Here is a 27,553-nt window from a genome sequence, read left to right on the forward strand (position 1 = left end):
TACCTAGCCAGTGTTCACATTTCCCCAAATGCTTCATAAATGTTGTTTTTATAGATTTGTCTAAATCAGAATGCAAACAAGATCCATACATTGCAATTGGTTGATATATCTCTTGAATCTGTTAATCTATAACAGTATTTCCTGAAATGTGCTCTTCCTGCCAACTCTACCTGGAAACCTATAGAAATGCAGATTCTCAGGCCTCACCCCAGATCTACTGAATCAGAAAAGCTTGGAGTGTGGGGCCCAGCAGTCCATGTTTTAACAGTCCCTCTGGGTGATTCTGACACATCCTAAAGTTCGGCAGCCACTGACCCTATAGGATCTATGTGTTAGGGGTCCCCAAGACCACCGTTTACATTTGTGCATTCACTGGAAGGACTCAGGGGACTCAGCATATAGTTGTCCTCATGGTTAAGATTTAGTCCATTGGTACAGTAAGAATCTAGTAAGGCAGAAAGTCACAGGTAGAGTCTGGAATCCACACACAAGGTCCCTTACGATCTCTTCTTCCCGTGAGGGGTCACAGAGAGCACCTTCTTCCCCCAGCAATGAAAATGCAGCAATACATGTGATGTTTCTGCCCAGAGAAACCCACCAGAGACTTGGTGTCATAGGTTTTTATTGGGGTTGGTCGTATAGGCACCTTCTGCCTAGCACGTGCTAAGATTCCAGACTTCCAGAAGGAAGCAGGTTTTCAGTGGAAACCATATGTTTGGGCACAGTCTAGGCACAGTGAATCACTAATTAATTTTCAGTTAATTGTTGACTGAGGGCCAAGTTTCCAGGTGCTAGCCGAGGGCCAACCTTGCAAACAGGACTTTCTCAAGAAAGCAGTCTCAGGCCTGCTATGTTAACTCTTTTCTGCACAATCCCTTTCCATCTTTTTTTCTAGCTACTTAGTTTTGAAGGAATAAGGTTGTTTTTCTACATAGAATATACCATGGCAGGGATTTTGTTGATTGTATCCCTATAGTGTCCTTTAACCTGTTCTTTTAGCCCTTGTATTTCCTATAAACTAGTACTTAGTTCTATGAGCAATCAGATTCTACATTCCATCTTTCATTAGGGGCTGCAAAATGACAATTTTCTGATTTTCTTTATTTATTAACTTGAATACTTCTGTAAAAAGAAATTTGCCCTCGTCGACTATTTGGTTACCGTGTGGTTCAGTTCCTACATGAAAGACAGGTTAAATGCTTGATTTTTTTCCCTTTATTTACCAGTTTTCAAAATAATGAGTTGACTTTTTAGGATCCTCCAAAGGTGACCAATGAATTGTTCACTTTTTTAAATTTACTAAACTACTCTACTAAAAGTTAATTGTCTATTTTTTTAAAGTATCATTATGAGCTCATGGTTTTAAGTATATGTGATATGTTTTGATCCATTGCCCTTATTATTATTTTGATGTTTTTACTGACCCATCATTAGCCTCTTCAACACTGCTAAGTACTTTGGGTACAACCTCAGCTGTCTGTCTTTAATAGCTTTCTTGGTCTCTTGTATGATAAGATGTTCCAGATTCATCATGCATATTTCTTGTCCTAGATCTAGAATCATCCACTTCTCAAAGGAGTTCTGCTTCATTTCAGTGAGAAATGATATTTAGAGAACACAATCTGAATGTCAGGATGTTCCTCACTTCTGAGTAAATTATTGTTTCTAGAACTTTTCAGTGGACAAAGCTAGGAAATATGTCTTTTATGTCTCTTTTTGTTTTTGTGTTTCTTTGTTTTAAAGATAAATACTTCATGAATTCATATTGGCATTTCCAATTCAAATTTAGAATTCTAGAACTCTAACTTCCTATTTTACTTCCCTGATTTTATATTTATCTCTTAAGCTGAAAAGTTTGATTCCTAACGGCATTAACATAATTATTATTTGCTTTATCCTAAAATATATGTAATAGTCTCAAAATAGCAATAATAATACAATTACTCTACTAAAAACAGTTAAAGATTTTTCTTGTAGTTCTTTTTATCCTGTAGGTATATCCTACTGTATCCTAACATCAAGTTACTGTGTTTTTCAAAAAGTCATTTGGAAAAAAAAAAAAAAAAAAAGTCATTTGGAACTTTTCCCTTGGTATGGTTGTGCTACCAACTGGTTATATACCAGTTCATTTATATCATGGGTTTTTTTTTTCTTCCATTTTTGAGATTGCTTCTTTTAAACTTAATTTTGTTTTATACTTGTATAAAGTAGTTACATAATTCTAAAGTAAAATATACCAACAAGGTCTATTCATAGAAGTCTAGCTTCTATCCCTATCACCTCTACCCTGTTGCCTCCTTCTTAATCCCACAGATAACTTACTTCTTTGATTTTTGGTTTATCTTTCTGTTTGCTCCTTTAAAATACAATCAAATGTGTAGTTTATTTATATCCCACTCTCTTAGATAAGTGATACTTATCTATATTTATCTATATACACACCATATACTCTTTTTTCCACCTTGCTTCTTTTCATTTAACAACCTAACTTAGAGATTATTCTGCAGTAGTACATATATAAAGATACTCTTTCTTTCTTTCTTTTTTTCTTTCTTTCTTTCCGTCCTTTCTCTTTACAGTGCATGGTACAGCATTGTGTGGCTGTGTTAGAGAACTTTTTGATGGGGAAATTGAATTGTATAGTCTATCTGACAGATACTCATTTGTTGCAATCTGGATAGGAAAATAATACTACCAGGTAAACAGTACAAATAATCTACTAGTGCAGGTCAGATTCACAAACAAGCCCCTCTGTAGGTTATAGGGGTGGTAAGACATGGAATAGAAGAATAGGCTGGGGATGTTAGGGACAGCTTTGCCAAGCAAGCAGGGCTTAATTAATTTAATGGAACCTTAAGGACAGATAGGATTTAAATAGATGGGGAAAGAGGATGTTCCAGGCTTGGAGAAAAGGGTGTAAGTAGAAGACTGGACTCTAGAAGTGAATGAGAGATTCAGGGAATTGTGAATAAAGCAGTAGGTTTTGAGCAGAAAGATATAGCAGGTTGGGAAATGAACCAGAGTTCACTTGTTGAGGGCTTTGACTACCAGACTAGAAAGTTTATTGTTTCTAAAACACCGCTTTCAACCACTGATCTGTCTATTTAGAAACCTTTAGTGGTTCCCCAGTGACAGGATTTTGAATAAGGACAGGACATCTGAACTGTACTGCCAGACTGCTCCTCCTGGGAAAAAATGTAGAGTAACTTCAAGGTGCGGGGGAGATAAGGATTTAAATTAGGTATTGGCAGTGGCAAAAGAAATTTTAAAATTTAGAGGTAGAACAGATAGGACTTTTTCCCTATCTTCTAATTATTTTCTAAGATGGGGAAGCAGGAGGGACGGGAGAAAGGAATATCAGAGATAACTGTAATTTCCAGTCTGAGTTCAGGAGTAAGGTGGTGGCATCATGGCCCAGTCCCCTTTCCCACAGAGTGACAGTGACACATTTTCCCTTTATTTTCTTTGGGAGAGAAGACCGCTCAAAATATGGTGGCTTAGTCTGTAGGATTTGTGTGGCTAGTGTGCCCTCTAGTGTTTATGCTGAGTTCTGAAGCTTGGAGGTCAAGATATGAGTTCAGAACGTACATGAATTTTGTCCAGTTCCTCACTGTTTTCCTTCCCCTTCTTACCTCAGGGTATTGCAGGCACAGATGTGGCAAAGGAGGCCTCTGACATCATCCTAACAGATGACAACTTCACCAGCATCGTGAAGGCAGTGATGTGGGGACGAAACGTCTACGATAGCATCTCCAAGTTCCTGCAGTTCCAGCTCACTGTCAACGTGGTGGCTGTGATTGTGGCCTTCACTGGAGCCTGTATCACCCAGGTGAAGGGAATGTGGGGTGAGCTGAGATGGGAGGGATGAGGCTGGGGCTAAGGAACAGGGGGTGCGGGGTACAGTATGTCGACTGAGGAGTAAGGACCAGAGTTTCTGAAGGGGTGTTGGGGCAGGAATTAGCTCTACTAGGTCTCCATCTGCTCATGTGGGATGATGATAATTTATCTACCATTAATGTAGCACTTACATGTTAGCCAGTGTGATGAGCACTTATATGTAGTTTCTCTGTTCTTCAAAAACAACCTTGCAAAGTAGGTATTGTCCCCATTTTACAGGTGAAGAACCCAAGGCTCAAAGAGGTTAAATAAGTTTCTCAATGTCACTCAGCTAATAAATGGTGGATAGCAGGAGGTAGGCCATTTCAAGGGCAAAGATGAGGCTGATGAGTGAGGTGGGGGGTGGTCTCCAAGGAAAGCTAAAAGGAGTGGTTCTTCTTCCCACCAGGATTCCCCACTGAAAGCCGTGCAGATGTTGTGGGTTAATCTCATCATGGACACTTTTGCCTCATTGGCCCTGGCCACAGAGCCTCCTACAGACTCTCTGTTGAAGCGTCGCCCCTATGGCCGAAATAAGCCTCTGATCTCACGCACTATGATGAAGAACATCTTGGGTCACGCAGTCTATCAGCTCACTGTCATCTTTTTCCTTGTCTTTGCCGGTGAGCCAAGGGGTGGGTGGGCGGCGGCGTTTGGAGTGCTAGAGGGAGATGGGGGCAGACAGCAGCCCAAGGAAAGAAAGTAGCAGGGAGCAAGCTGAGCACAAGACGGGAATGATAGCAGCTTCGCTTACTGAGTGCATCCTCTGTTCCCGCTATGTGGTGCATTGTGCCATTTTATTACTCCTTTTAAGAATCTCCAAAGGGTGGCTTTATGTTACCTTTGTTTTAGATCATAAAACTGAAGCTTAAGTCACATATTGAGTAAATAGTGGCACGAAGATTCAGACCTATGTCTTCCAGACTCTCGTGCACATAGTTCTACCGCAATGCACACTACGAGAAGGCAAATAGTGATGGAGCAAACTGAGAGAGAGGGTCAGAAATGTTGAGGGACTTCCCTGGTGGTCCAGTGGGTAAGAATCCACCTTCTAATACAGGGGGCACAGGTTCGATCCCTGGTCGGGGAACTAGGATCCCACATGCCACATGGCACAGCCAAAAAAATTTTTTAAAAAGGGCGGGGGGGGGCTTCCCTGGTGGCACAGTGGTTAAGAATCCGCCTGCCAATGCAGGGGACACGGGTTCGAGCCCTGGTCTGGGAAGATCCCCCATGCCGCAGAGCAACTAAGCCCATGCGCCACAACTACTGAAGCCCGCGTGCCTAGAGCGTGTGCTCCGCAGCAAGAGAAGCCACCACAATGAGAAGCCCACGGACCACAACGAAGCGTAGCCCCAGCTCAACACAACTAGAGAAGGCCCACGCACAACAACAAAGACCCAACGCAGCCAAAAATAAATAAATAAATAAAATAAATTTATTAAAAAAAAAAAAAGAAATGTTGAGACCAGGGCTAACACTGAAAATATTTGATGACTGTTGTGGTTCGGATACTGACCAGTTAGAATGGACACCAGTCATAAGCAACCAGTGAGGTCATACTCAAGTGTTCTGACTCAACCTGAACCCTCCTTGAGAGCATACTTATCCTCCGATGCATCCCTTCTCCCAACTAGGTGAGAAATTCTTTGACATTGATAGTGGGAGGAGAGCACCTCTGCATTCACCACCCAGCCAGCACTACACCATTATTTTCAACACCTTCGTGCTGATGCAGCTCTTCAATGAAATCAACTCCCGCAAGATCCATGGAGAGAGGAATGTCTTTTCGGGCATCTTCCGCAACCTCATCTTCTGCTCTGTGGTCTTGGGCACATTCGTCAGCCAGGTGGGATTCTAGCTGGAGTTGGGATAGGAGGTCTGGGAGGATAAAGGCCAGAAGCTGGGGGCCAGGATTCCCTGAGCGCCCGGGGAAAGGAGTGAGGGAGTGATGGGGACTCAGGCTGTGGGTTGAACACTTTGGGGTTCCCAAATGCTTCTGTTTGTTCATTGCTCTAGAATTGGATCCTGCTGTGTCAAGTGCTCCAGTGCAAGGCAGCATGTTGGTAGTGAATAAAATAAAATTTGTGGAATCCTTTCCTTATCTTTCTAAAACACAGCAATTTCACATAGTGACCAGGAGGAAGATCACTGTCTTCTAACCCCTTTCCATGCCTCCTGCCAGCATACTTGAAATGTGCATGCAAGTGCTATATGGGATCTCTCCCTGTCCCTCCTTGCCCCTTTGTTCTGAAAGGGCTCATGGTAGATAATGGTACGCAATTCAGAGAAAAGGAGAGGACATGGAATGTTGCCATATGTAGTTGACAGATAAGCCTGACGTAGGCTCCTTCTGTGGGAAGTGGGGTCAAGGGCATGGCTGCCCTGGTGGTGAAAGGATTGAGCCCCTTCCTTCTTGCCCCAGTCAGAGGTACACTAAGACATCTGCCAATACAAGAGATTATGAGCCTGCCCTGTAACAAAAGAGCTCCTGCCTCACTCTTATTTGCCCGCTCCTAAATTCCTCTTCTCTATCACTGTGCCTTCTCTTTGTCACCTACTGGCTTTAGTCACAAGAAGCCTCCAGCTCCCCTTGATCCCCCAGCCTTTGCATTAATAATGTTCATAGTAGCTGTATCTGTCTCCCCATCAGAGTGCTCTATAAAGACTGTGTCTGTCTTCCCTTCTCCCCACCTGGATATCTTCTCTCTCCTTTCCCAACAAGCAGATCAGGGTTTACACCACAGGGATCCTGGGGGAGGGGGCTGACGTGGCTTTGATGACCTTGACTGGAGGGCTGGCTACCTGTTACCTCCCAATGATGGGCTGCCTCTCTCTCTGTTCTAGATTATCATTGTGGAATTTGGGGGGAAACCCTTCAGCTGTACGAACCTCACCCTGTCCCAGTGGTTCTGGTGTCTCTTCATCGGTATTGGAGAATTGCTGTGGGGCCAGGTGAGTACGGGCACACCCTCCCCGTGCAGTCACATGGCCGGCAGACCCCCCCTCCCCTAGATGAGATGGAACGAGCAACTGTGGAGACGCCCAGCTCCTCGCCTTCATATTCTTCTTCCCTCTTCTCTCTACCACCAGGTTTGCAAGTTCTTTCCATCTTGTAGGATCCCAAAGCAGAATGATCAGTGCCCACCACTTCAGAGGCTTCTGATCTCTTCTCTAATCATGCCTGGAGACAGACAAATCCCTTAGCTTCTCTGAGATGGAAGTGGAAATTTTCAATGGAATTTTGCTAAAAAAAAATTAAGGGTCTTAGAAGTAGAAGAGTTTGCAAAGCATATGTCTTCAATGAAGCCACAGTCTGGCCGTGAGCTGCTGTGCTGTCATAATGTAGGGCTCCCTTGCCTCTTCTGTTTCTCACCATCGCCTTATCCAGGATGGGTGCCTGACTGTCATCTAAGATAAATCCGGACTCACAAGGTCTCTAGAGAAGCAGTATAGCGTATGGTTCAAAGCACGGACTTTGAATCCCGGTTCTTCTTTTTACAAGCTGCATCATAGTGAGCAAGTTTATTAGCAACTCTGCCTCAGTTTCCTCAACTCCGGATAACAGGATCATTGTGAATCATTGTTAATCAGCAAATCAGTTTCAATACAGAAATGACTTAGAACAATGTCTAGTACCCTGTAAGTACTCAATAAATGTTAGCTATTAATATTATAATAATATAATCAGGTTTGATAAGAGTTTCATTCCTTCCCTCATACCACTTTGCGAGTCCCTCTCATCCTCAGCTCTGACCTGGCCTTTACCTCTGCTTGCAGACCCCAGGTCTCTACTGATTGGTGCCCAGCCACCTGGGTAATGGAGGCTTTGCTCTAACTGGCCCCAAAGATCCCTCCCTAGAGCTGCAGGCTTTCCCCCATAGACCTGCTAGTTGTTTCTTTCATAGCTCCTAGATGCCTCCCTGATTAATCCCTATCCCCGTTCCTAACAGGTCCTTCCACCCTGCTCTGTTTGCTGAAGTTTATTTACCAGTGGGTCCCTAAAGCACTTCTACACTTGGGTGGAGCTTGATTATTTCACGTACTGTTTGAAACTCTCACCTGGGTCTAGTCTCACATGTGGCCATGTGGCCTTGATGCCAGGTAACAACAGCCTTCCTTCTGTATCACAACAGCTCCTTCTAACATCTAAAAGCAGAACGTGGACATTCTTTCTATTTCAAACACTTGACTCCATGTTGGACTGCTCACACAGTCCCCCTTTCCCAGCTGAGCCCTTGTCTTATTTGTAAAGGAGAACTGACTGACAGCTTATAGAGTGATTTATTTTGAATTGCAAGTCCCAACCTACTGCTCCATGTCTTCTGATAATACTCATATGTCCCTTCTTCTATGGGCTATCCCACCCAGTTCCTCACCCCAAGCCCAAGAAAACTTTTAGTATCCTCTCACTATAGTTTTATAAAAGAGGAATTACTTAGCATATGGTAACTAAGAAGAGGGTCATTCCCCTCCAACACCCTTCTTTTCCCCTTGCCCACACACATACATTTTGACCATCCTGTCTCCAGACTTGTTTTCTCCCAGGTCCTTGTCTCTGTCTCTTCCTACTGTGTATCATGCATTATGGTTCTACTTCCTTTAAGAGACAGATGGCAAAATGCAAAGAAAGAACTGAGACAGGAGGAAGAGAATGAAGTATATAACAAGGCAGATGGCTGGTCAAATACTAGAATATAAGTTCTCCTTTGTACGTCCACAAATACAGAAAATCTTCCTGAGGGCCTGACAGCTGGTAGGCACTTGGCAAACGCTTGCCTGAATGGGTTGGCACTTTTCCCACTGCTTTCCCAGTGGAAAGGTTGATAGGGCAAAGAGTGACCTACCCAAGGGCCTGACCCATAAAGTTGAGTGACAGCTCTTCTCGCCGTGATTCTGGTGTCTACCCTTTTGCTGCACCTGTTCTCAGGTCATCTCCACAATACCTACCCAATCCCTGAAGTTCCTAAAGGAGGCTGGGCATGGCACCACCAAAGAGGAGATCACCAAGGATGCTGAGGGGCTGGACGAGATTGACCATGCAGAGATGGAGCTGCGCCGAGGCCAGATCCTCTGGTTCCGGGGCCTGAACCGTATCCAGACTCAGGTACTGTGATAGTGGCCTATCCTCGCCCTGGGAGAAGGAATCTCCACCATCTTTCTTGAGAGGTGTTGGGAGGGCAGCAGTTCTTGCTGGCCAACGTCTCTCCCCTTCCTCAGGCCCTCTCACTGGTGGGCGGCCCGAGCTCCCTTGCTTCAGGACAGACAGGCAGAGGCAGTGGTATGGGCTCCTCTGAGAGAAGAGTGATCATGGAGGGCCGAAAACACGGGACACTAAGTGCTAGCATCATCCTCTAGCTTTAGGTTCGTCTGAAGCCCACTTCCCACCCTCTGTCAGGTGGGCCATCTTCCTGCATAAGGTCTCTTGTAAGCACTAGGCCTAACCTCAGGGTGGGAAATGTTCAGAGTCTTTCCTGACCCTGCAGAGGGAAGGATTTAGACAATATCTCTATGCCAGCATCCCCAGCAGACATTTACTGTATATCCTCAAGCTGCTATTAGGGGAATGTAGGTGTTATCTGGATTGATCTTTGTAAAAGAAACTCGCTCTCTTATGTCTTCCCCACTCAAAATTTAAGGCCATGATGGGGAATCTGATAGCTAAGTGTATATAAACGACAATAGTCTCTAAGTGCCTGAGTATCTTTTACAGGATTCAGACTTGCTTCCCAGAAAGGAAGAAGCTATAATTTCTTCAAACCTTTTCCCTTCCTGCAATTTCTAAAATGGGATAGAAGCTGCTCCTGCTGCTATTAAGTCCCCTCCTATAGCCCTACAGTAACTTTTTTTCCCCACTTCCTGCGCAGCAACTGTAACTACCTTCTCCTGGGTAAATGGGCTGGTCTAGACATTGATAATCCTATCACTTTCCCTGTTCTTACCCCACATACCTCTATTGTGTTAGTCCTGAGATTTCCCATCTCAAGGAATTGTAAATCTCCAAGTTCTCAAAGGTGTTCACCAGAGAACAGGCCTATCCCTCTTTGCTAATTGGCTAGAGATCCCAGAAGTAAATTTCACTCTCTAAAATTAGCCTTGCAGATGGTTTCAAAAGTTCCCTAGTGGAGCCCACCACTTCCTAGGGAAGAGGTGAAATGAATAGTCTAAGCTAAATACAGTAGTACCCCACTTATCCGTGGCTTTGCTTTCCTTGGTTTTAGTTACCCGTGGTAAACCACAGTCTGAAAATATTAAATGAAAAATTCCAGAAATAAATAACTCTTAAGTTTTAAATTGCATGCCGTCTGAGTAGCTGATGAAATCTCATGCCCCCCACTCTGTCCTGCCCTGGACATAAGTCATCCCATTGCCTATCACATCCTCGCTGTATACACTACCCACCCATTACTCTAGGACAAAACATAGTATATACAGGGTTCAGCACTATCTGCAGTTTCAAGCATCCACTGCGGGTCTCGGAACATATCCCCCATGGATAAGGGAGGACTACTGTAGCAGCTGGGAATTTGTCTCCTATAGACAAGACAACAGATGGAAATGGGAAAGCAGGGCTAGGGAGGGAAGCACTGGGGCTCCTTTCCCCTCTCTTGAGTTCCCCCTCCCAGAGAGGGAAATCACATGGGACCTGCAAACACTACCTCAGCATGTGCAGAGTTTCCACACACACTCCACCCTCCAGGCTGCCAAGTCCATCACGAGCAAGGGCCTCACGTGCCCAGAGAACTTGGCATCTTTGGCTCATGTCTCTAAGGCCTCGGTGCTTCCCTGTAGGTCTGCTCTTTTCAGAATAACCTGTCTGCTTTTCTTCCCTTCAGGATCATCTGCCTCCTCTTCTACTATGTAATTTTTTTCCTAGCCAGAATGCCCTCGTTCCAGTGTCTCCTGGCTCCTTCCCAATCTTCTCTCCCGGGGCTGAGATTCATGGATCTTCCTTCCCCTCCACTACCAATTTCCATTCCCTCGACTGTATACCTCTCTGGTTTCGCTGTCTACATAGCTTTAGGTATACTACCTTTCTCTGTTGGAGCAAAAGGCGGTTGGACCAGAATGACGTTAAAGCCTAAACTTAGGCAGCAAAGGCAACCTGTTAAAGATGCCATGATGAGCATATCTATGCCATCCCACCTGACTGCATAAGCAGATGACGGTGCTAACCTGCATCCTGGATCCTAAAGCTCTCTCCTGGCATCAACTCTTCACCTCAAAAGGGTTCTAACGAAATTCCCTGCCATCCGATTGTTGTTCCTTGTTGTCATTCTTGCAACACTTATGGGTGGGAAGTGTTGCCAGGCTATTGTCCCATCCTGGTCCCTTTAGCTTTGGGAGAGCTAAAAGCACTAGAAAGCAGAAGGTTGGGAAACTTGAGGTCTAGAATCTTGGGAAGGTAAATCTAGGGTCCAGTTTCATTGTGGAGGTTGGGACCTTGTGACCCTAATAAGCACTGAAGAAGGTGACTCTCCAGCCCCTTCTTCCGTGTGGCTGAACCCTCCCCACATGCAGACCTTTTCCTCTTATAGCATCAGGCTCCTCGGTCCCCTGGAACTGAAAACTGTATCATGTGATGAAGAGTGGTATTTTAGCTCATACTTGATCTGAGTCCAGAAACTAGCCCTAAACATTTCATGGCTTCTCAGGAAGCTTTATAAGTAAGAACAACTATCTGACTCACAAGGTACCTGCTTTCCCACCTTCTCACCTGGGGAAGTAAAGTTAGATGAGTGAAATCAGCACCTTTCCTACATCCCTGGTCAACTGGCCCTTGGTCAGGCAGAGGTCAGGGATGAGGATGGTAGGTTTGACTGAGGCCCTAGATCAAGACCGCTGTCGGAAAACAAATGGCATTCATTGCCTCTGTCTCTGAGGAGTAGGACACTGAAAACCAGAGACAACTTGTATGGGGCTGGACTTGCAGCTGCTGACCACTGCCACCACCGCCAACCAACTCTTCCTCCCCCCACCCCGTCTAACTGCTGAGTTCTCATCTGCACTTGTGCCAGCCTCTCAGGGTCTCCAGTGTGCGAATGCTGCTAGTGGCATTCTCTCCACAGAGCCTGGCCACTGGGTTCCTGAGCTCCACTTTCAGGGGCCTTGTCCACTTCTGCCCAAGGACAGGGAGTCTCAGAGAAGAACCCAGAAGAGGGTGAGCCCAGCAACTCATGGTCCAGGAGCCTTTCCACCATGGCACCTGTGTATGGACTACTACATGCCTCTGTTTAAACACATGAGTTGTTTTCCTGGAAAATCTGCAAAAATAGGTAGTCAATTTAATTGGTTTAGAGGTTCCTGAACCTCAAAATTCAGTAATATATACACTTTGCCTACTATCTTAAATTGCATGCCTTATTTTCTTAAGAGTACAGGTCAAAAAAAAGAAGACAGTACATGTCAGAGCAATGAATAAGCTGTCACTCTCTGTCAGGAATCATGAGTGGGAAAGTCCATTTAAATTTTTAGATACTTTTGGATACCAGCACACCTAAAATGTCCATCATAGGCTAAAAGGGAAGAGAAGACTGGATTCTGGCTAGGTATTTAGACTCCATGACAAATTGTTCCTTAAATGAAGTGTGATGTGCAATTAATGTTTTTCCCCCTTCTCTTCACCATTGTTTTGTGTGTAAGGGACTCTCTCTCTTGCTCTCCCGTCTCCTGTCCCCTTTTCCCAGCTCTTTCCATCCCCCTCCCTAACCCTCTTGGACCCTCCCTTCCTCTTTCTTCGCTTGTTTCTGACTGTGGAGCAAAGCTGTCTCACTTTCTGATTCTTTGCAGATCGACGTAATTAACACATTCCAGACGGGAGCCTCTTTTAAGGGAGTCCTAAAGCGCCAGACCATGGGTCAACACCTTGATGTAAAACATGTTCCTAGCTCATCCTATGTAACAGTTGCACCAGTCAAATCTCCCCCCACCACTTCTGTTGCTGCTGCTGTTTCATCTCCTACTCTGGGCAGTGAGTGATGGTCTATTATGATGCATGATTTGCTAAAATGACCACAAGAGAGCACGTGGCATTCACTTTAACCAGCTGTGGTTATCTTTTCCTTTTGGTTTTTCCCTTTGATCTTTGACTTAAGGGAAGAAAAGCGGGGCAAAAATTCCACTCCAGAACCGAACTGTGTGCCATTTTATTTAATTTTATTATTTTTTTTTAATGTTGAAAAGCTATTAAACCGTAACCATTTTAAAGACAGTAATCCTGTTTTCTGATTGTTCCTCTGCATTGCCTGGTCCTTCCTTGAGTTTTGTTTGTTTGTTTTACTTTACTTTGTTTGTTTGTTGCTTTGTTTGATTATGTTGTTGTTCCTCTTCTCTCCTTCTGCTCCTTTGAGTCTCAACTCTATCTCCCAAGGTTAGGTGTAAGGTTAAGCCAAATGAAGACTCAGGAAGTCTTTTGTTTTCTTTTAGGAATTTCTGAAGAGCAAACTTTTTTTTTTTTCCTTCTCCTTTCCTCTAGTTTGTTTTACTTATAGCCAGCACTTCATATCTTATTTTGCTTGTAAAGTTTTAGGAACCCCTTTCTCAGCCAGCCTATCAACCGGAAAGCTGTGAAGGCTCAACCTAAGATCTGGTGGATTATTGGTAGATTATTGGATTCTTGCTAATGCTTATGCCTTCCTATTCCTGATCTTTTTACCTTCCCCAAGTGGGACACAGAGAGGAAATGGAAAGCTCTTTGCTGATAATGCTATTAAGGTATTTGGTGGGGAAGGAGTCTCTCTGTGTTAAGTATATTGTGGGCTTCGAATATCTGAGTGTTTAGTCTGTTTCTTCCTCCCCCACTCCCAATCACCACCACCGTAACCCTGGGATGGGGGATAAAGAAAGAACAATTGCGGGGCTTCCCTGGTGGCGCAGTGGTTGAGAGTCTGCCTGCCAATGCAGGGGACATGGGTTTGAGCCCTGGTCTGGGAAGATCCCACATGCCACGGAGTAACGGGCCCCGCCCGTGAGCCACAATTACTGAGCCTGCGCGTCTGGAGCCTGTGCTCCGCAACAAGAGAGGCCACGATAGTGAGAGGCCCGCGCACCGCGATGAGGAGTGGCCCCCACTTGCCACAACTAGAGAAAGCCCTCGCACAGAAACGAAGACCCAACACAGCCAAAAATAAATGAATTAATTAAAAAAAAAAAAAAAAAAAAAAAAAAAAAAAAAAAAGAAAGAACAATTGCACTATCTGTGGTTCACTTGATTGTGAGTGTGTAGGCTGATCAGACTTAGCTTATCTGTTTTCTTTCTAGCCAACTCTAAGTGTTCTCGTGTGAGATATGAGGGGCAGGGGGAGAGGAGATTTCTATAGATGCATATTCTTTAGGCTCAAAGGCAGTCAAAGAACTAAGTAAGTCTTACCCTACAAATATGCAAGAGCCTCTCATTCTAGTCCTTCCATATTCCTCTCATTTCCTTTTTTCTTCTAGTTTTGTCATGTCCTTCTAACTAGTTACTGTTCTTTCTTAAATCATGCCTCTCTGTTAGGAAGGGTAGTGTCAGCTGCCCTGGTAACTTGAAGGTAGAAGGAGACTAAGGAAAAGACAGAGCCCACTGGGCTCATGTAGTAGAGTTGCTGGTGGAGGATATGGTGCAAACCCTCAAAGACTAGAAACTCAGGAGAGTCAGGCCGCACCTGCTCTTTCTCCAGCTGTACCTTCCTATTGAAGGGCCTAGAAGTTATAGTCATGCATTTTAAAACCCATTTCCCATTCCAGAGTTCCAAATGAATTCATTTATTTATCTAACCTTCAGGTAGATAAACCTCTAAGATTTCTCTCTGTAAGAAGGTCCTAATCCCTTCTCTTCCCCTGGTTTCTGACAAAGGAGCAGAAACCTACAGAATACCAGCTGAGGAAATGGAGTCTTCATCTGCCCATTCATTGAGCTCCAGAGAGTGGTCTTTAGTGCTCATACCTAACCTAAGGTCCAGCCTGGTTTGGGCTTCTGAGCCATGAGAAAGGGTTGTCCTTCAGTCATCCACTTTCACCTGTAGGATAGGGGCCACAGAAGAGACATTTCCCAGAGACTTTGAGAGATGATGACTGGGGAAGGAAGGGTTGATTGACCGAGTGGAGAGGACCTGAAGCTTTCACAGCACCCGCCTCACTATCTGTGTCTTATTCCCCATACACTGCTCATGCACGAGGCACCATGCATCAAGAAAGGAAGATGCCACCACTTGGGGTGGATTGGTGATGATGCAGCTGTGTGATTGTTCATCGGCACGTACTATATAGTCTCTGAGGCCAGTGTTGGAGTTGAGGAGCATTCTGGCGCAGCCCCCCCCTTCTCTCCACCTGCCAGGCCACAAGATGGTGCTTCCTAGCTCTCTGACTCCTCTTCTCTTGAGCTTCCCTTACAGGTGGCTGCTTTCCCTTTAGATTCCAGAAGTCCTGTTATCTAGCTGGATGACTGTTCCTTGCTCCCCCAAAAGAGAAATTGTCCCTATCTTTTCCATCTACCCATCCCCAATTCACTCTTATCTCCCTTATTGTTTACCTGTAACAGTGATTGATCACCCCAACAGGTGAGAGGAAAAGCCAGCAAACAGGGCTCCAGACCCCCATTCCAACTCCTATTTTTAAAAATCTGTTTTCTAGATAGGACTTCACATATAATTATTTTAACAAAGTATTCAATTGCTTCAAAAAAAAATAGAAGCAGGAAGTTTGGAAATCACTGATATTGAAGATGATCAACTCATGGTATAAAGGTACCTGTATTCAATTGCTTCAAAAAAAAAAAAAATAGAAGCAGGAAGTTTGGAAATCACTGATATTGAAGATGATCAACTCATGGTATAAAGGTACCTGTTCTCCTGTAGCACTTGTTAGAAATGTTGAGATCTGAAGAGTGAGTGAAAAGTATGGGCTATATTATCACTCCTACAGGGGGTGGTATGGCTTTGAGCCCATTTCTTGACTAGGGCCAGGGGAGAAGGCACTGGGTTTGGACTCGCTTAATCCAAGTTGCCTTGCTCTAAGATGTTTGACATAGATCCATTAAAACTTGGGATTTCCTGAAAGCCAGATGAAACCTATATTCCATCTGATCTCACCTAAAGATGGAAATGTAGGTCCTAACTCTCTGTGCAGCATGGTGAATGTGTGCCCAGGTTCCTTGATTCTTCTTGGCTGAAGCGTTGAGTGGATTCCATTGAGTGACAGAGTCCTTTGCCTTCTGAGCTCTGAGCACCCTCCATCCTGGGTGAGTCTGCCAGTCTGTTGTGGAGTGAGGCAAGGTAAGGAAAACCTTAGCCGGCGGAGACACAACTTTAATGAACCTTCTTTGTGCATTACTTTTGAAGGTTCTGTACAGTGATAGGAAACATTGAGACAAGCAATCCAACCAGTTTATTTGCCTGCCTCTTTGGGTGCTCTGATGTCTCCATATTCTTGCCTCTTTTCCAGGAACATATTCTTTGCTTAAAGAGCAGAGTAACGAAAGATGTGCCCTACCCCAACCCTCATCATTTCTCCTTATCCCCCTCCCCACCTCAACAATTTCTCCTGCATTACTTCCATTTCTTTTCTGAGGAAAGAACTTTGGGACAAGACTAGGATCAGCCACCTCCCAACAACTAAAACTGTCCTAGGACCACTTTCTTTTCCCCTGGCCTCTCTCTCCAAACTCTCAGGATCCAACCTTCTCCCCTCCTCCAATTCTACCAACCCAAGTTGCAAAGCATCCCTCAGCGAGGCCCCCAGTTCAGAAAAGCAGCTGCCAAAGGAGCTGCTCCCTCCCTGTGGATAAGGTGAAGGCTAGGCCCAGGGATCAATTATTGTCGATTTTTCCTCTTCTCTAAACTGAATCCCTTCCTTTGTTGTGCAGTAGAACAAAGACTTTGACACTTATAGGGCAGTGCATTTCCCTTTGCCCAGTCAAACTGCAAATTGTTTCCTTTCCCCCATCCTCTTGGTCCACCCCATCAGAAAAGCCTCTTGTTTGTAGCACTGCCTCCTGGATGGGGTGTTTTCTGTCCTGGTCCCATCCTTTCCCTTCTCCACATAAGGTCACATTCCTCTTCATAACTTACAAACAGCTGGAGAAAGCTGCATGACTGGACACAGCTGCTGTGTGTCAGAGACATGGCCATGTGTGTCCGGCCTCATCTGAGCTGAGAGAGCGGGCCTTCTGTCAGCGTCAGGGGGAGGCATCTTTTGATGCCTGTATTCATTCACCTCTTCCAGGGGAGGGACTGAAGGAATGGAGTTCTACTTTCTTTGGGGGAAGAGGACATGGTGGAGGCTGTGGAATATAAATATATGCATGTTTCCTGACTGAAAGAGCAATTATTAAATTGTAGAGTATAAGAGTTTTCATTTCTTGCATGCTGCTGACACAAATGAAGATTGGTTTGTCTGCCTTGCTGAATGGTATTCATGGTCACTTATCACCCAAAGTGTACTGTGTGTGAATTGATATGTGTTTGGCTCTTTGAGGGTTTTAAACAGATAACTAAACTTCAGTGTGTAATTTTTCATTCCACATTCACAAAATGTTTGGCTTCAACACAAAAATCCACATGTCTGAATTATCTTTTAAGTTCGGCTATTAATTTGCACCTAGTTCCAACGTCCTTGCCCTCCATCCAGAAGAACTAATGAATCTTTTTGTTTCCTGTTTCATTTTAAGAGTGGATTGTTTGGGAATGCTAACTTTGCTTTGGGTTTTCTTCTTTTTTTTTATGCAGCTTTTGAAATATTCCAGTTGTTTGCCATTACTCACTCTCCCCACCCCACCTCAATGCTTGAAATTTGAGCCACGTGATGTTTCTAGTGTTTCATGATCTCCTCTCATATGTTTGGTTTTGGTTGTTGAGCAATAGTGTTTTGTAGTTTGGGTTTTGTTTCTGTCCTCAAACCCCCCAGTTCCTTGTTCTACTAACCAATTCTTGCCTCCGTATTTTCTCATCCTCCTTTTCCTTCCCCTGGTGTAGATCAAAGTGGTCAAAGCATTCCATAGTTCCCTCCACGAAAGCATTCAGAAACCCAAGAACCAAAACTCCATCCACAACTTCATGACCCACCCTGAATTTGCCATAGATGAGGAGGGGCCACGAACACCACTCCTGGATGAGCAAGAAGAGGAAAATTTTGAAAAGGTCTCTAAGCCTGGGACTAGGATGCTTCCGTTGGATGGTGAGGTCACTCCACAAGCCAACAAAAACAACAATGCAGTGGATTGCTGCCAAGTGCAAATTGTTGCCTGCCACTCAGACAGCCCTCTACACAGCCTGGAGACATCAGTTTGAACTTCATTCTCTGACTCCCATTCCTGCCTTCCTTATTTCCCTTTTCATCTACCCCGTCACTAAAGGGATGATGGGACTTTTCACTGTCATGTCAGCTGCTCCCAAGTATGTGTGAACCCCCACCTGGCCATGAAGAGGCAAGAGCACAGACCTACAAGGACTTCAGCTGAAACCTGAGTTGGGGTTTGTAGCAGGACCCAGTTAGACCCCAGGCAAGTAATGAATGGTAGATCTACTCCTTGCCTGTATCAGTTGTCATTTTTAAAGAAATGACAAGAATCCTTTTGGCATTTACCCCAACCCAAATTCTCACCAGTATTCATACCTGTGTCATCCATATCCTCATTTCTGGATTTTTACCCTATGAGTCTGTGCTGTTTACAAGCTCAGTGAAAAGTTCAGAGTGACAAATATCCTCAAATGAAATGTGTTGAGGTAAGAATGGAAGGTATAGAATCAGCCTATAGAGTGATTGTTTTAAAACAATTTTTCCATTTTGAAAACTTATACCTAAAGCCCTTTACCTCTTTCTGCCCTTCCAGTCAAGCCTCCCCATGGTCTCTTGGTCTTTTGTGACCATTGTCTTCCTTAGCTTCACTATTTTTTTTTTTTTAAGTTGTGATGATTAGAAAATGGAAAGGACATGGATGAGTTAAGTCGACTTTGACCATTCTCCCTTCTGGCCCCAGTGGAGCCCTTGATTTAGTTCTAGAGGCAGATAAGTTTCTTTGCTAACAGGGTCCTTTGGAAGCAATTGAGAGCTGGTAAAAATATATTCCTGTTGTTGCCAGGTTATCTACTTCTAAACTGCCATCTTGTCAGGTGTGTGTGGTTTCTAAGTGCCAGGGAGATCAGCATTGATGTGAAGCTTGCATATATGCGGTTTGTAGTTTTTACCTGAAGCCTGAGCTTTCTCCTGTTCCTAAAGTGGTGGCAAAGGAATGAATTAAGAATGACCTTGCCTCCTAACTGGACTTGGAAAACAGACCATCAAAGTCAACTCTGTGGAGTCCTCCTCAGGGTGACCACTACTGCTTTCAAAGCCATCCACCAAGGCTCTTCCAGGGCAGGACCTGATTGTTGGGAGAGTGAGTACTGAGCAGCCTTGGGAGAGACCAAAGTGCCATTCCAGCAGCATCTGAGCAAACCTTCCTCTCAGAAACCAGAAACCTTGAGCTTAGACGGCTGGGGACCAGCTTTGACATGCCCTTTAGTTTTCTAATTCTACTCTTTGCCATGTCCGCTAACATCAGTCTCTGAAAAGGCCCCAGCCTTTCTCAAATATTCTGATTTTGAAAACATGTATCCAAAGTGGGAGGCTTCAGTGACGCTTTGCCGACTTAAAGGAGCAAAAGACCCACCCTGAAAAGCTCGCCTCCTTCCACCCTCCCTCTTGCACACCCCACTCAAGCCCCCTCCAGAATGTGCTCAATGCTGCACTGTTAAGCCCTGTGCCTTCTCTCCCTGAACACTGCCCAAAGCGTCCCCTTCCCACCAGTCTCTCAGGAGCCAGGGACTTGGCTAGGAGATTTGTTAAGTGTTCCTTAATGCAACAGGGTGGAGCCGCGTTTGCAGGATCTCCATTTCTATCCCTACCATGCTGCTGTAAGCTCTTCCGTGTAGGGGTCAGCTCATGTCTGCCAATTCCCATCTCCCACTGGGTAAATGAAGCCTACCCCCTCTTTCTAGAGTGATGGGAGTAGGGAGAAGGGGCTTGAGGCTGTTAGGAACTGCCAAATTTCCATTTGGGAGTCAGGTGACCCGAACCTCTCCTCTCCGGCCTTTTCTTCTGGATCCCTCCTCCTTCACCCTTTCACCTGAGCTGCCCTAGGAAGGAAGAATAAAGAAACAGTTTCCCCTGCACATCCCTATTACTACATCAGCTACCGATCTGATTTTGGTTTTGTAAAGGTTACACGTTTCAGTGATCTTTTCTCTGTCTTCAATACTAATGGGGGAAAAAATAGCTCACCCGAGGCGTTAGGTGTTCACATATATATTTATTAAGTACAGTGGAAGATTTAGTTCTGTCGAGTCTTTTTATTACCTCAGATCAGTTTTTAAAACAAACTTTGGAGGCTATTTTATCATTCCTGCTCCCAAAAGACTCTCATGGTGCCTGACAGGTTACTTGTGAGGGCTTGTGTCTACTTGTTTAAAGTCAATGGGGATTTTGTGTGTATTCTAGTTTCCATAGTAGGAGAGAAAATATAGACATATTATGCAAAAAAATATAGTTTTCTTTAGATGAGAAACTGATATTTTTTGAGTCAGCCATATGTATTTTGTTTAAAGGATTTAAAATAAAGTGCTGTCATGTAACCCTGTGGAAGGGAGCACATAACCAGCTGTTAGACATGGCAGGTGACTTATAGTATATTTGCAATTGGTTTTAAAACCAGTGCACCAAACTTCCTTTCTCCAAACAGCCATCTTTATACTTAGGGGAAAAAAATTTGTTGGGTTCTAGAATGTTTTTAATATAAATTTGTTGATGTGGAATTAAGTTTAAGTGTTTATGTGCATATATTTTTTATATAAATTTTTTTTTCCTGTTCAGTTTCAGTGATCCAACTGGCAGTGAATAAATATGGCATAAGTTAATAAAGCTTTCCCCAAAAACGGTGCTTTGGATTTGAAAAGGGTCTGATGGGGAAAAGGGGGAAATATTTTCCTAGATTCCTCTCTTGATAAACCTAGAAGAATGGGCAGTGGATTACGGATGGGAAGGAAGGCATCCAGGAAGAAGGGACAGCCAGCAGGAAATGAGTGTGCACCCCCATGGAAATGGGTACCAGGAACTCGTGATCAGGATCAGGGACCTCAGATAGATTTATATTTCTTGAAGAACAGCTGGCAGAGTGGTACCCAAGACACTGGGCTGCAAGGATACTCTCTCTGATTTGGGGTTTGCATTTTTTATGGTTCTTTTCACCTCCTGTTTCCCCTGGAGTTTTCCATTAGCGACTTTTTGTGCAAGGATTTGATTTGAGACTTCCTTCCCTGCCCTAGAAAAGTTTCACGTAATATATTAGTTGGGAGGTAGAGCTCTAAGTGGAAAAATAAAGGCTGGTTCTAGCCTGGGTGACAGTCTTGACTAGATCCTTCCCACAGGTGCCCTCTGCCCTCTGAAATGACTCTCCAACTCTAAAGGTTGTAGAGAGACCACTGAGAAATCCCGCCAGCACTTGTGAGTTCCTTAGAGTTTGCGTTCCTTCTTCCCGTTGAGCTGCAGAGGGGGGAGTCTGCACACTTAAATCTGAGTGATGACCTTACTGCCAAAAACCAGAGGGGTGTGGCAAGCTCACATGTGCCCTGAAACCTCTGAACACGTCACTTCCTTTCTTTCCTCCTTTCCCTGCCTAGTGATTGAAGCAGCCCATGATGCCATCACGAAGTGCGTACTTCCTCACTCTTCCTCACTCTCCGTATCTGAGGACCACCCCACTACTGTGGTGGGGGTGGGGCACTTATAAATGTCTGCTCTTCTTAAGCCATTCCAGGCTCTTCCTCAGAAAAGACCAGACACCCTTCCATTTAGCTCAGTGCTGTCCTTTGCCTTCCCAGCCCTGCTGTTGGGCCTGCTGTCCCCTTTCCTCCTGATTAGGAGAGATGGAGGGAAGTGAGCTCCCCATGGCTGAATTGGCCTTTCGTTCATGTTTCTCCCCGTATGTATATATGCCATATGTGAATATGCCATATATATGTGCCAACAAATCTATCTGTGTTGTTCTTTTCAAATCAGCAGATAGGAATTTTGAGTTTCTTCTTTTTTTTTTTTTTTTTTTTCTTCAGTAACTAGTATAACAGGCACTGGTATTTTTGTATAAAAGGAAAAAAAACAAAACAAAAGATTGACTATTGTGATCTGCATGACATAAACAAACAAATGGTGATATCAAAGCAACGTGTACCCCAGTGTGTGTTGCCGTAATCTGCAGTTCAGCTAAACTGTGCACCCAATCTGTATTTGCATTTTGATATTATTTAAGCTCTCTGTACAATGTTTTGCATTTATTTATAGGGTTCTTAGAAAAAAATGCTATAAACTGGCAAATCTGAAATTCAAATATGTTGTTCCATTGAGAAAGGAAGAATAGAAGGGGAGTTTTAAAAGAAGGGGAAAAAAAGGATAATTTTCTTGGAACCAATAAAGCTGTTGCTGACGAGCAGAAACCAAACTGTTGTGCACTGAGAATAAAAACCCATGCCCACTTGAGACTGTGCTGTGCTCAATGTGTATCCACTTTTGGGTAATGTCAGTGGTTGTCAAAGTTGAGAAGGGGTCTGCCACGGCTACATGGAGAGCTTACCTGTGCAAGCCCAGAACTTAGCCTGTCACTGGACCCTGACATGCTTCTCTGCCAACGCTTGCCTCTGGTGACTCGCAGCCCTGGTTGCCACTTTCATTCCCTTGGAGTACAAGGTTTGCTCTGCCCACCTTGGTTAGAATCTGCAGTCAGAGAACTGTGAAGCTGAAGCTTTTGAAGAAAGGATGAATTTGGAAGGATGAAAAAGAGTCAGGCTTGGCAGTCCTTTCTTTCTTTTCTTTGTTTTATTTTTTTTGTTTTTAACAAAACGCCTATCGGGAAAATTAGTTTCCCGTATAGCAGCTATTCCCTGTCTTCCTTCTGGGGTTCTCCAGTTCCCACCTTCCCAAAGGTTTTTGGAGAGGTTGGGAGTTTGTTTGTTGTTTGTTTTAGCTGTTCCATTCACTGGGTCTCTAGCATGACTAATAGTAGGCCTTAGTTTCAGGTCAAAACAGCTTCCTGGCAGGTCATTTAAGTTCTGAGCTCTCATATCTGAGAAGACAGAACTCCTTCCAGCAACTCTCATCCAGGCACACAATCAAGTCCCCTTCTCTCTTTTAAAACAGCAAGGAGGATTTCCCTGGTGGTGCAGTGGTTAAGAATCCGCCTGCCGGTGCAGGGGACACGGGTTCAACCCCTGGTCCGGGAAGATCCCACATGCTGCGGAGCAACTAAGCCCATGCACCACAACTACTGAGCCTGCGCTCTAGAGCCTGCAAGCCACAACTGCTGAGCCCACGTGCCACAACTACTGAGCCTGCACTCTAGAGCCCGTGCTCCGCAACAAAGAGAAGCTACCACAATAAGCCCACGCGCCGCAACAAAGACCCAACGCAACCAAAAATAAATTTAAAAATAAATAAATTTTTTTTAAATAAAATAAATAAATAGAACAGCAAGGAAGGAAAGGACTTTGTTGGCTCCCCAAGGTATTTTAGGAAAAGTATGATGTTGAAGAATAGCCCAACTCTCCTGGCTGTTTGAACAGGCTGGTTCCGAAGGAGGAACGAGCCCTTGAAAGAGTCTTCTGTAGTGAGAGGCCTTATCCCCACTTTTCCTGCCTGTCCCAGGTTGCTCTCCACAGGCACAGCCACACTGCCTTAGTTTCTTTGAAACATGTTGGGGAGAAAATAATTAATAACCAACCAAACAAACGGGCTGGGACTTATTTGATAACAAATCATTCACAAAACAGAACTAAAGTCTCTTTCTTTCCACTGTAGCTTCCATCCCAAATACCCTTGCTTAAAAGGGGTGCAAAATACACACACACACACACACACAAAACTAGAGTCCTTTCTAAAGCTTGGCCCTATATTTCCCCTCTTACTCTCACCTTGTCTTCGTTGGGCTCTAGAACTGTGCCTCTCTGCTACGCCAAACAGGATTTTTTTTTTTTTAATTTATTTTTTGGCTGCATTGGGTCTTCATTGCTGCGCGCGGGCTTTCTCTAGTTGTGGTGAGCGGGGGCTACTCTTCATTGCGGTGCACGGGCTTCTCATTGCGGTGGCTTCTCTTGTTGTGCAGCACGGGCTCTAGGCGCATGGGCTTCAGTAGTTTTGGCACGCGGGCTCAGTAGTTGTGGCTCACGGGCTCTAGAGCGCAGGCTCAGTAGTTGTGGCTCACGGACTTAGTTGCTCCACGGCATGTGGGATCTTCCCGGGCCAGGGCTCGAACCCGTGTCCCCTGCATTGGCAGGCAGATTCTTAACCACTGCGCCACCAGAGAAGTCCGCCAGACAGGATCTTAAGGATCCATACCTCCTAACCCCAGTGTGTGGTGAGGCATGAAGAAGAGCTACAAAGTAGCTTTCTGGCAGAGACCAGTGTTTCCTAAGACATTGGTTTCATGGGGTGTAAAGCCAGCTCAGCTCCTTAGGCCTATATTACCATATGGAAAAAAAGCATGCTCTTTCCTTCCATCTTTTCCCTACCCCTGCTTCTAAAAAAAGTAGTTTCTTTGCCCTCCATCTTTAATAATGGCTTGTGAATCTCCTCTTTCTCAGCTACCATATCCTCTCCCTGTGGCCATCGGGTTTGTTTGAAACTCTCCATCAAGACTGACTGATTTCCCCCGCCCCCAAGTATATACACACTACTAGGAACTCCCTGACTTGAACTCTGCGCAAATCCAAGGATTACTCACTGGATTTGAGTGAGTAAGCTGGTTACCAACCAGTATGCTGGTTACCAACCCCCTGACCTGGGTCCATGTCACTGCAAGCAGGATAAAAATGCTATGTCCTTTACCAGCAAACTTTGAAACCCTGTTGTAAATAAAACACACCTATTACTATCTCTGTGTTATGTTGTTAATATCCAGTTGTCCCCAACATGCACCTAAGCCCCGAGAAGTAATAACTAGCTAGATTCATAGACCAGAATACTTTTAGCCTTGACTCTTAGCCTTTTAGGCAGTGACTTCTGGGTTCTGGGCTTGCCCATATCTTGTTGGAACTAATTGTAAATCTTCTCTGAAATTTATTTCAAAGAACACCTCCCAATCCTCAGTAAATACACACATAGAAGGGAGTGGTCTCTTGGGAATGTCCTCCCAGTGTCACCTCCTGGGAGGCTGGTGTCAAAACCAAAATGCCACTTCACACTTACTTACAATGAGAATTTAAATGACCCACGTATTTGGAAGCCCAAATTAGAATCAGAAGTTTAACTGATGCTCATGAAGTACTTGAGCTGTCTGAGTGGCTGGCGCCATCACATTCAGAGCCAGTTGCACCGTCCCTACTCGGCTAGACCTGGCCCCTGAGTTCAGGCTCAGGCCCCACTTGGTTTCTCTGATGTCCCCTGTACTAATGGCCATGCAGACCATCCTCCAAACAGCACAGTTGATTAGGTTAAGTTTCTTGTTTTAATTCCAGATCTTCATATCCTGGCCTTATTTAAAGCAAATATAGGGAATTCCCTGGCAGTCTAGTGGTGAAGACTCCATGCTTTCACTGCCGAGGGCATGGGTTCAGTCCCTGGTCGGGGAACTAAGATCTCACAAGCCGCTTGGCGTGGGCAAAACAATTAAATTAAAAAAATAAAGTAAAACAATGAGATATCATCTCACACCGGTCAGAATGGCCATCATCAAAAAATCTAGAAACAATAAATGCTGGAGAGGGTGTGGAGGAAAGGGAACACTCTTGCACTGTTGGTGGGAATGTAAATTGATACAGCCACTATGGAGAACAGTATGGAGGTTCCTTAAAAAACTACAAATAGAACTACCATACGACCCAGCAATCCCACTACTGGGCATATACCCTGAGAAAACCATAGGTCAAAAAGAGTCATGTACCAAAATGTTCATTGCAGCTCTATTTACAATAGCCAGGACCTGGAAGCAACCTAAATGTCCATCGACGGATGAATGGATAAAGAAGATGTGGCACATATATACAATGGAATATTACTCAGCCATAAAAAGAAATGAAATGGAGGTATTTGTAATGAGGTGGATGGAGTTAGAGTCCGTCATACAGAGTGAAGTAAGTCAGAAAGAGAAAAACAAATACAGTATGCTAACACATATATACGGAATCTAAGGGAAAAAAAAAAAAAAAAGGCCATGAAGAACCTAGTGGCAAGACGGGAATAAAGACACAGACCTACTAGAGAATGGACTTGAGGATATGGGGAGGGGGTGGGGTGAGATGTGACAGGGTGAGAGAGTGTCATGGACATATATACACTACCAAATGTAAAATAGAAAGCTAGTGGGAAGCAGCCGCATAGCACAGGGAGATCAGCTCGGTGCTTTGTGGCCACCTAGAGGGGTGGGATGGGGAGGGTGGGAGGGAGGGAGATGCAAGAGGGAAGAGAAATGGGAACATATTGTATATGTATAACTGATTCACTTTGTTATAAAGCAGAAGCTAACACACTATTGTAAGGCAATTATACTTCAATAAAGATGTTTAAAAAAAAATAAAAATAAAGTAAATATATATGAAAACTTTTGAAAGAGAACGTGAAGGTGAGGAGGGAAGGTCTGGAAACTAGTGATTGTCTTCAGCCACGGTTATCCAAACCCTTCATTTGAGTCAAGCATTCCTGCACCTTTTGCATTAAACCTTTGAATTGAAACTGCTGCTAATCAGGTAGGAGAGAAAAGGGGTTGGAATGTTCTTCTGCTCACCCTTTGGTGGAGGAGCTTAAACAGAAAAATTAGATAGAGTAAAATCCTGATGTGAAGTCTGCTCTTGACTGGCTTGATTTTCCATCTCTACAATGAGAAAGTGGAACTACATCAATCATTTTCCAGTTATACTTTGAAGACCTGAAAGGGATTCCTCAGCAATGATTCAGAGCCCACGGTGTTCATTTTTTCTTTTTTTTAAGTGTTTGGCTTCCAGGTCAGCTGTAGCTTTAAAAAATGACTTAAAAGCACTATGAACTAGTTATCTCTAAGGTCCCCCGGCTCTGGAATGCTAAGGTTCTAATTAACAAATCAAATAATCAGTGCTGAAATGATCCAAACTTAGGTGACAATGTCACAAGTTGTGTGATTAAACACACAAGCAAGCGTAATTGGGTTCCTGTCTTCATCGTCTCCCATTATAATTATCAACGTAAGCATAAATAATATAGAGTAAAACTTAGTGATTACAGTCCATTCTGCAGAGATTGTTATCTGGCTGTTCTGCTTTGGAATTTGCTGTGAAGAAGAACAGTAGTTCGGGAATCCAGAGATCTAACCCAATGGAATGGCATAAAATTAGAGAAGCAAAGTGGCTCATTTGAGCTTTGGTGGAAAGAGCTGGCCTGGGAATTAGAAGGCCTGTGTTATAATCCCAACCCTGCTGCTAATTTGCTGTGTGACCTAAGGGTCTCTCCAACTCTGACACTCTTTCTTGCTCTGGTGTCTAAAATTGCTATTAATAACCATAAGAGAACGTCTAGATGGTGTTTCTCCATTGCTTTATCTTCCCTGAAATGCGGCACTGTGTGTGCATTGAGCACTACCGCATACTGGGACAGTACCTGCAGGCTTCACTTGGGGCTCAGCCACTCACACCTGCAACAAAGACAAATTGTTCCATAGCCCCTAAAGTACAAGAAATCTGTTTCTCTTCTTTTCTAAATCAAGTCAAATCTA

At 44.2% G+C, this 27,553-nt stretch overlaps 1 protein-coding gene across 6 annotated transcripts in view; it reads left to right on the top strand.

Annotated features, from left to right (window-relative positions):
* Nucleotides 1–22,359, top strand: part of ATP2B4 (ATPase plasma membrane Ca2+ transporting 4) — a 90,984-nt gene extending 68,625 nt beyond the window's left edge. For 3 of the 6 annotated variants that reach the window (XM_036847284.1, XM_036847294.1, XM_036847289.1), the window contains 6 exons: nucleotides 3,638–3,829; nucleotides 4,286–4,499; nucleotides 5,514–5,725; nucleotides 6,724–6,831; nucleotides 8,807–8,983; nucleotides 17,826–22,359. In XM_036847284.1, coding sequence (XP_036703179.1) covers nucleotides 3,638–3,829; nucleotides 4,286–4,499; nucleotides 5,514–5,725; nucleotides 6,724–6,831; nucleotides 8,807–8,983; nucleotides 17,826–18,140 — 1,218 coding nt within the window. In that variant the 3' untranslated portion in view covers nucleotides 18,141–22,359. Of the gene's footprint in view, nucleotides 1–3,637; nucleotides 3,830–4,285; nucleotides 4,500–5,513; nucleotides 5,726–6,723; nucleotides 6,832–8,806; nucleotides 8,984–12,666; nucleotides 12,848–17,825 lie in introns of all 6 variants that reach the window. The other 3 variants (XM_036847312.1, XM_036847300.1, XM_036847307.1) reach the window with 3 other exon arrangements.
* Nucleotides 22,360–27,553: the final 5,194 nt, after the last annotated feature.

This window comes from Balaenoptera musculus, chromosome 1 (genome assembly GCF_009873245.2).
Source record: "Balaenoptera musculus isolate JJ_BM4_2016_0621 chromosome 1, mBalMus1.pri.v3, whole genome shotgun sequence".
Classification (NCBI taxonomy): domain Eukaryota; kingdom Metazoa; phylum Chordata; class Mammalia; order Artiodactyla; family Balaenopteridae; genus Balaenoptera; species Balaenoptera musculus.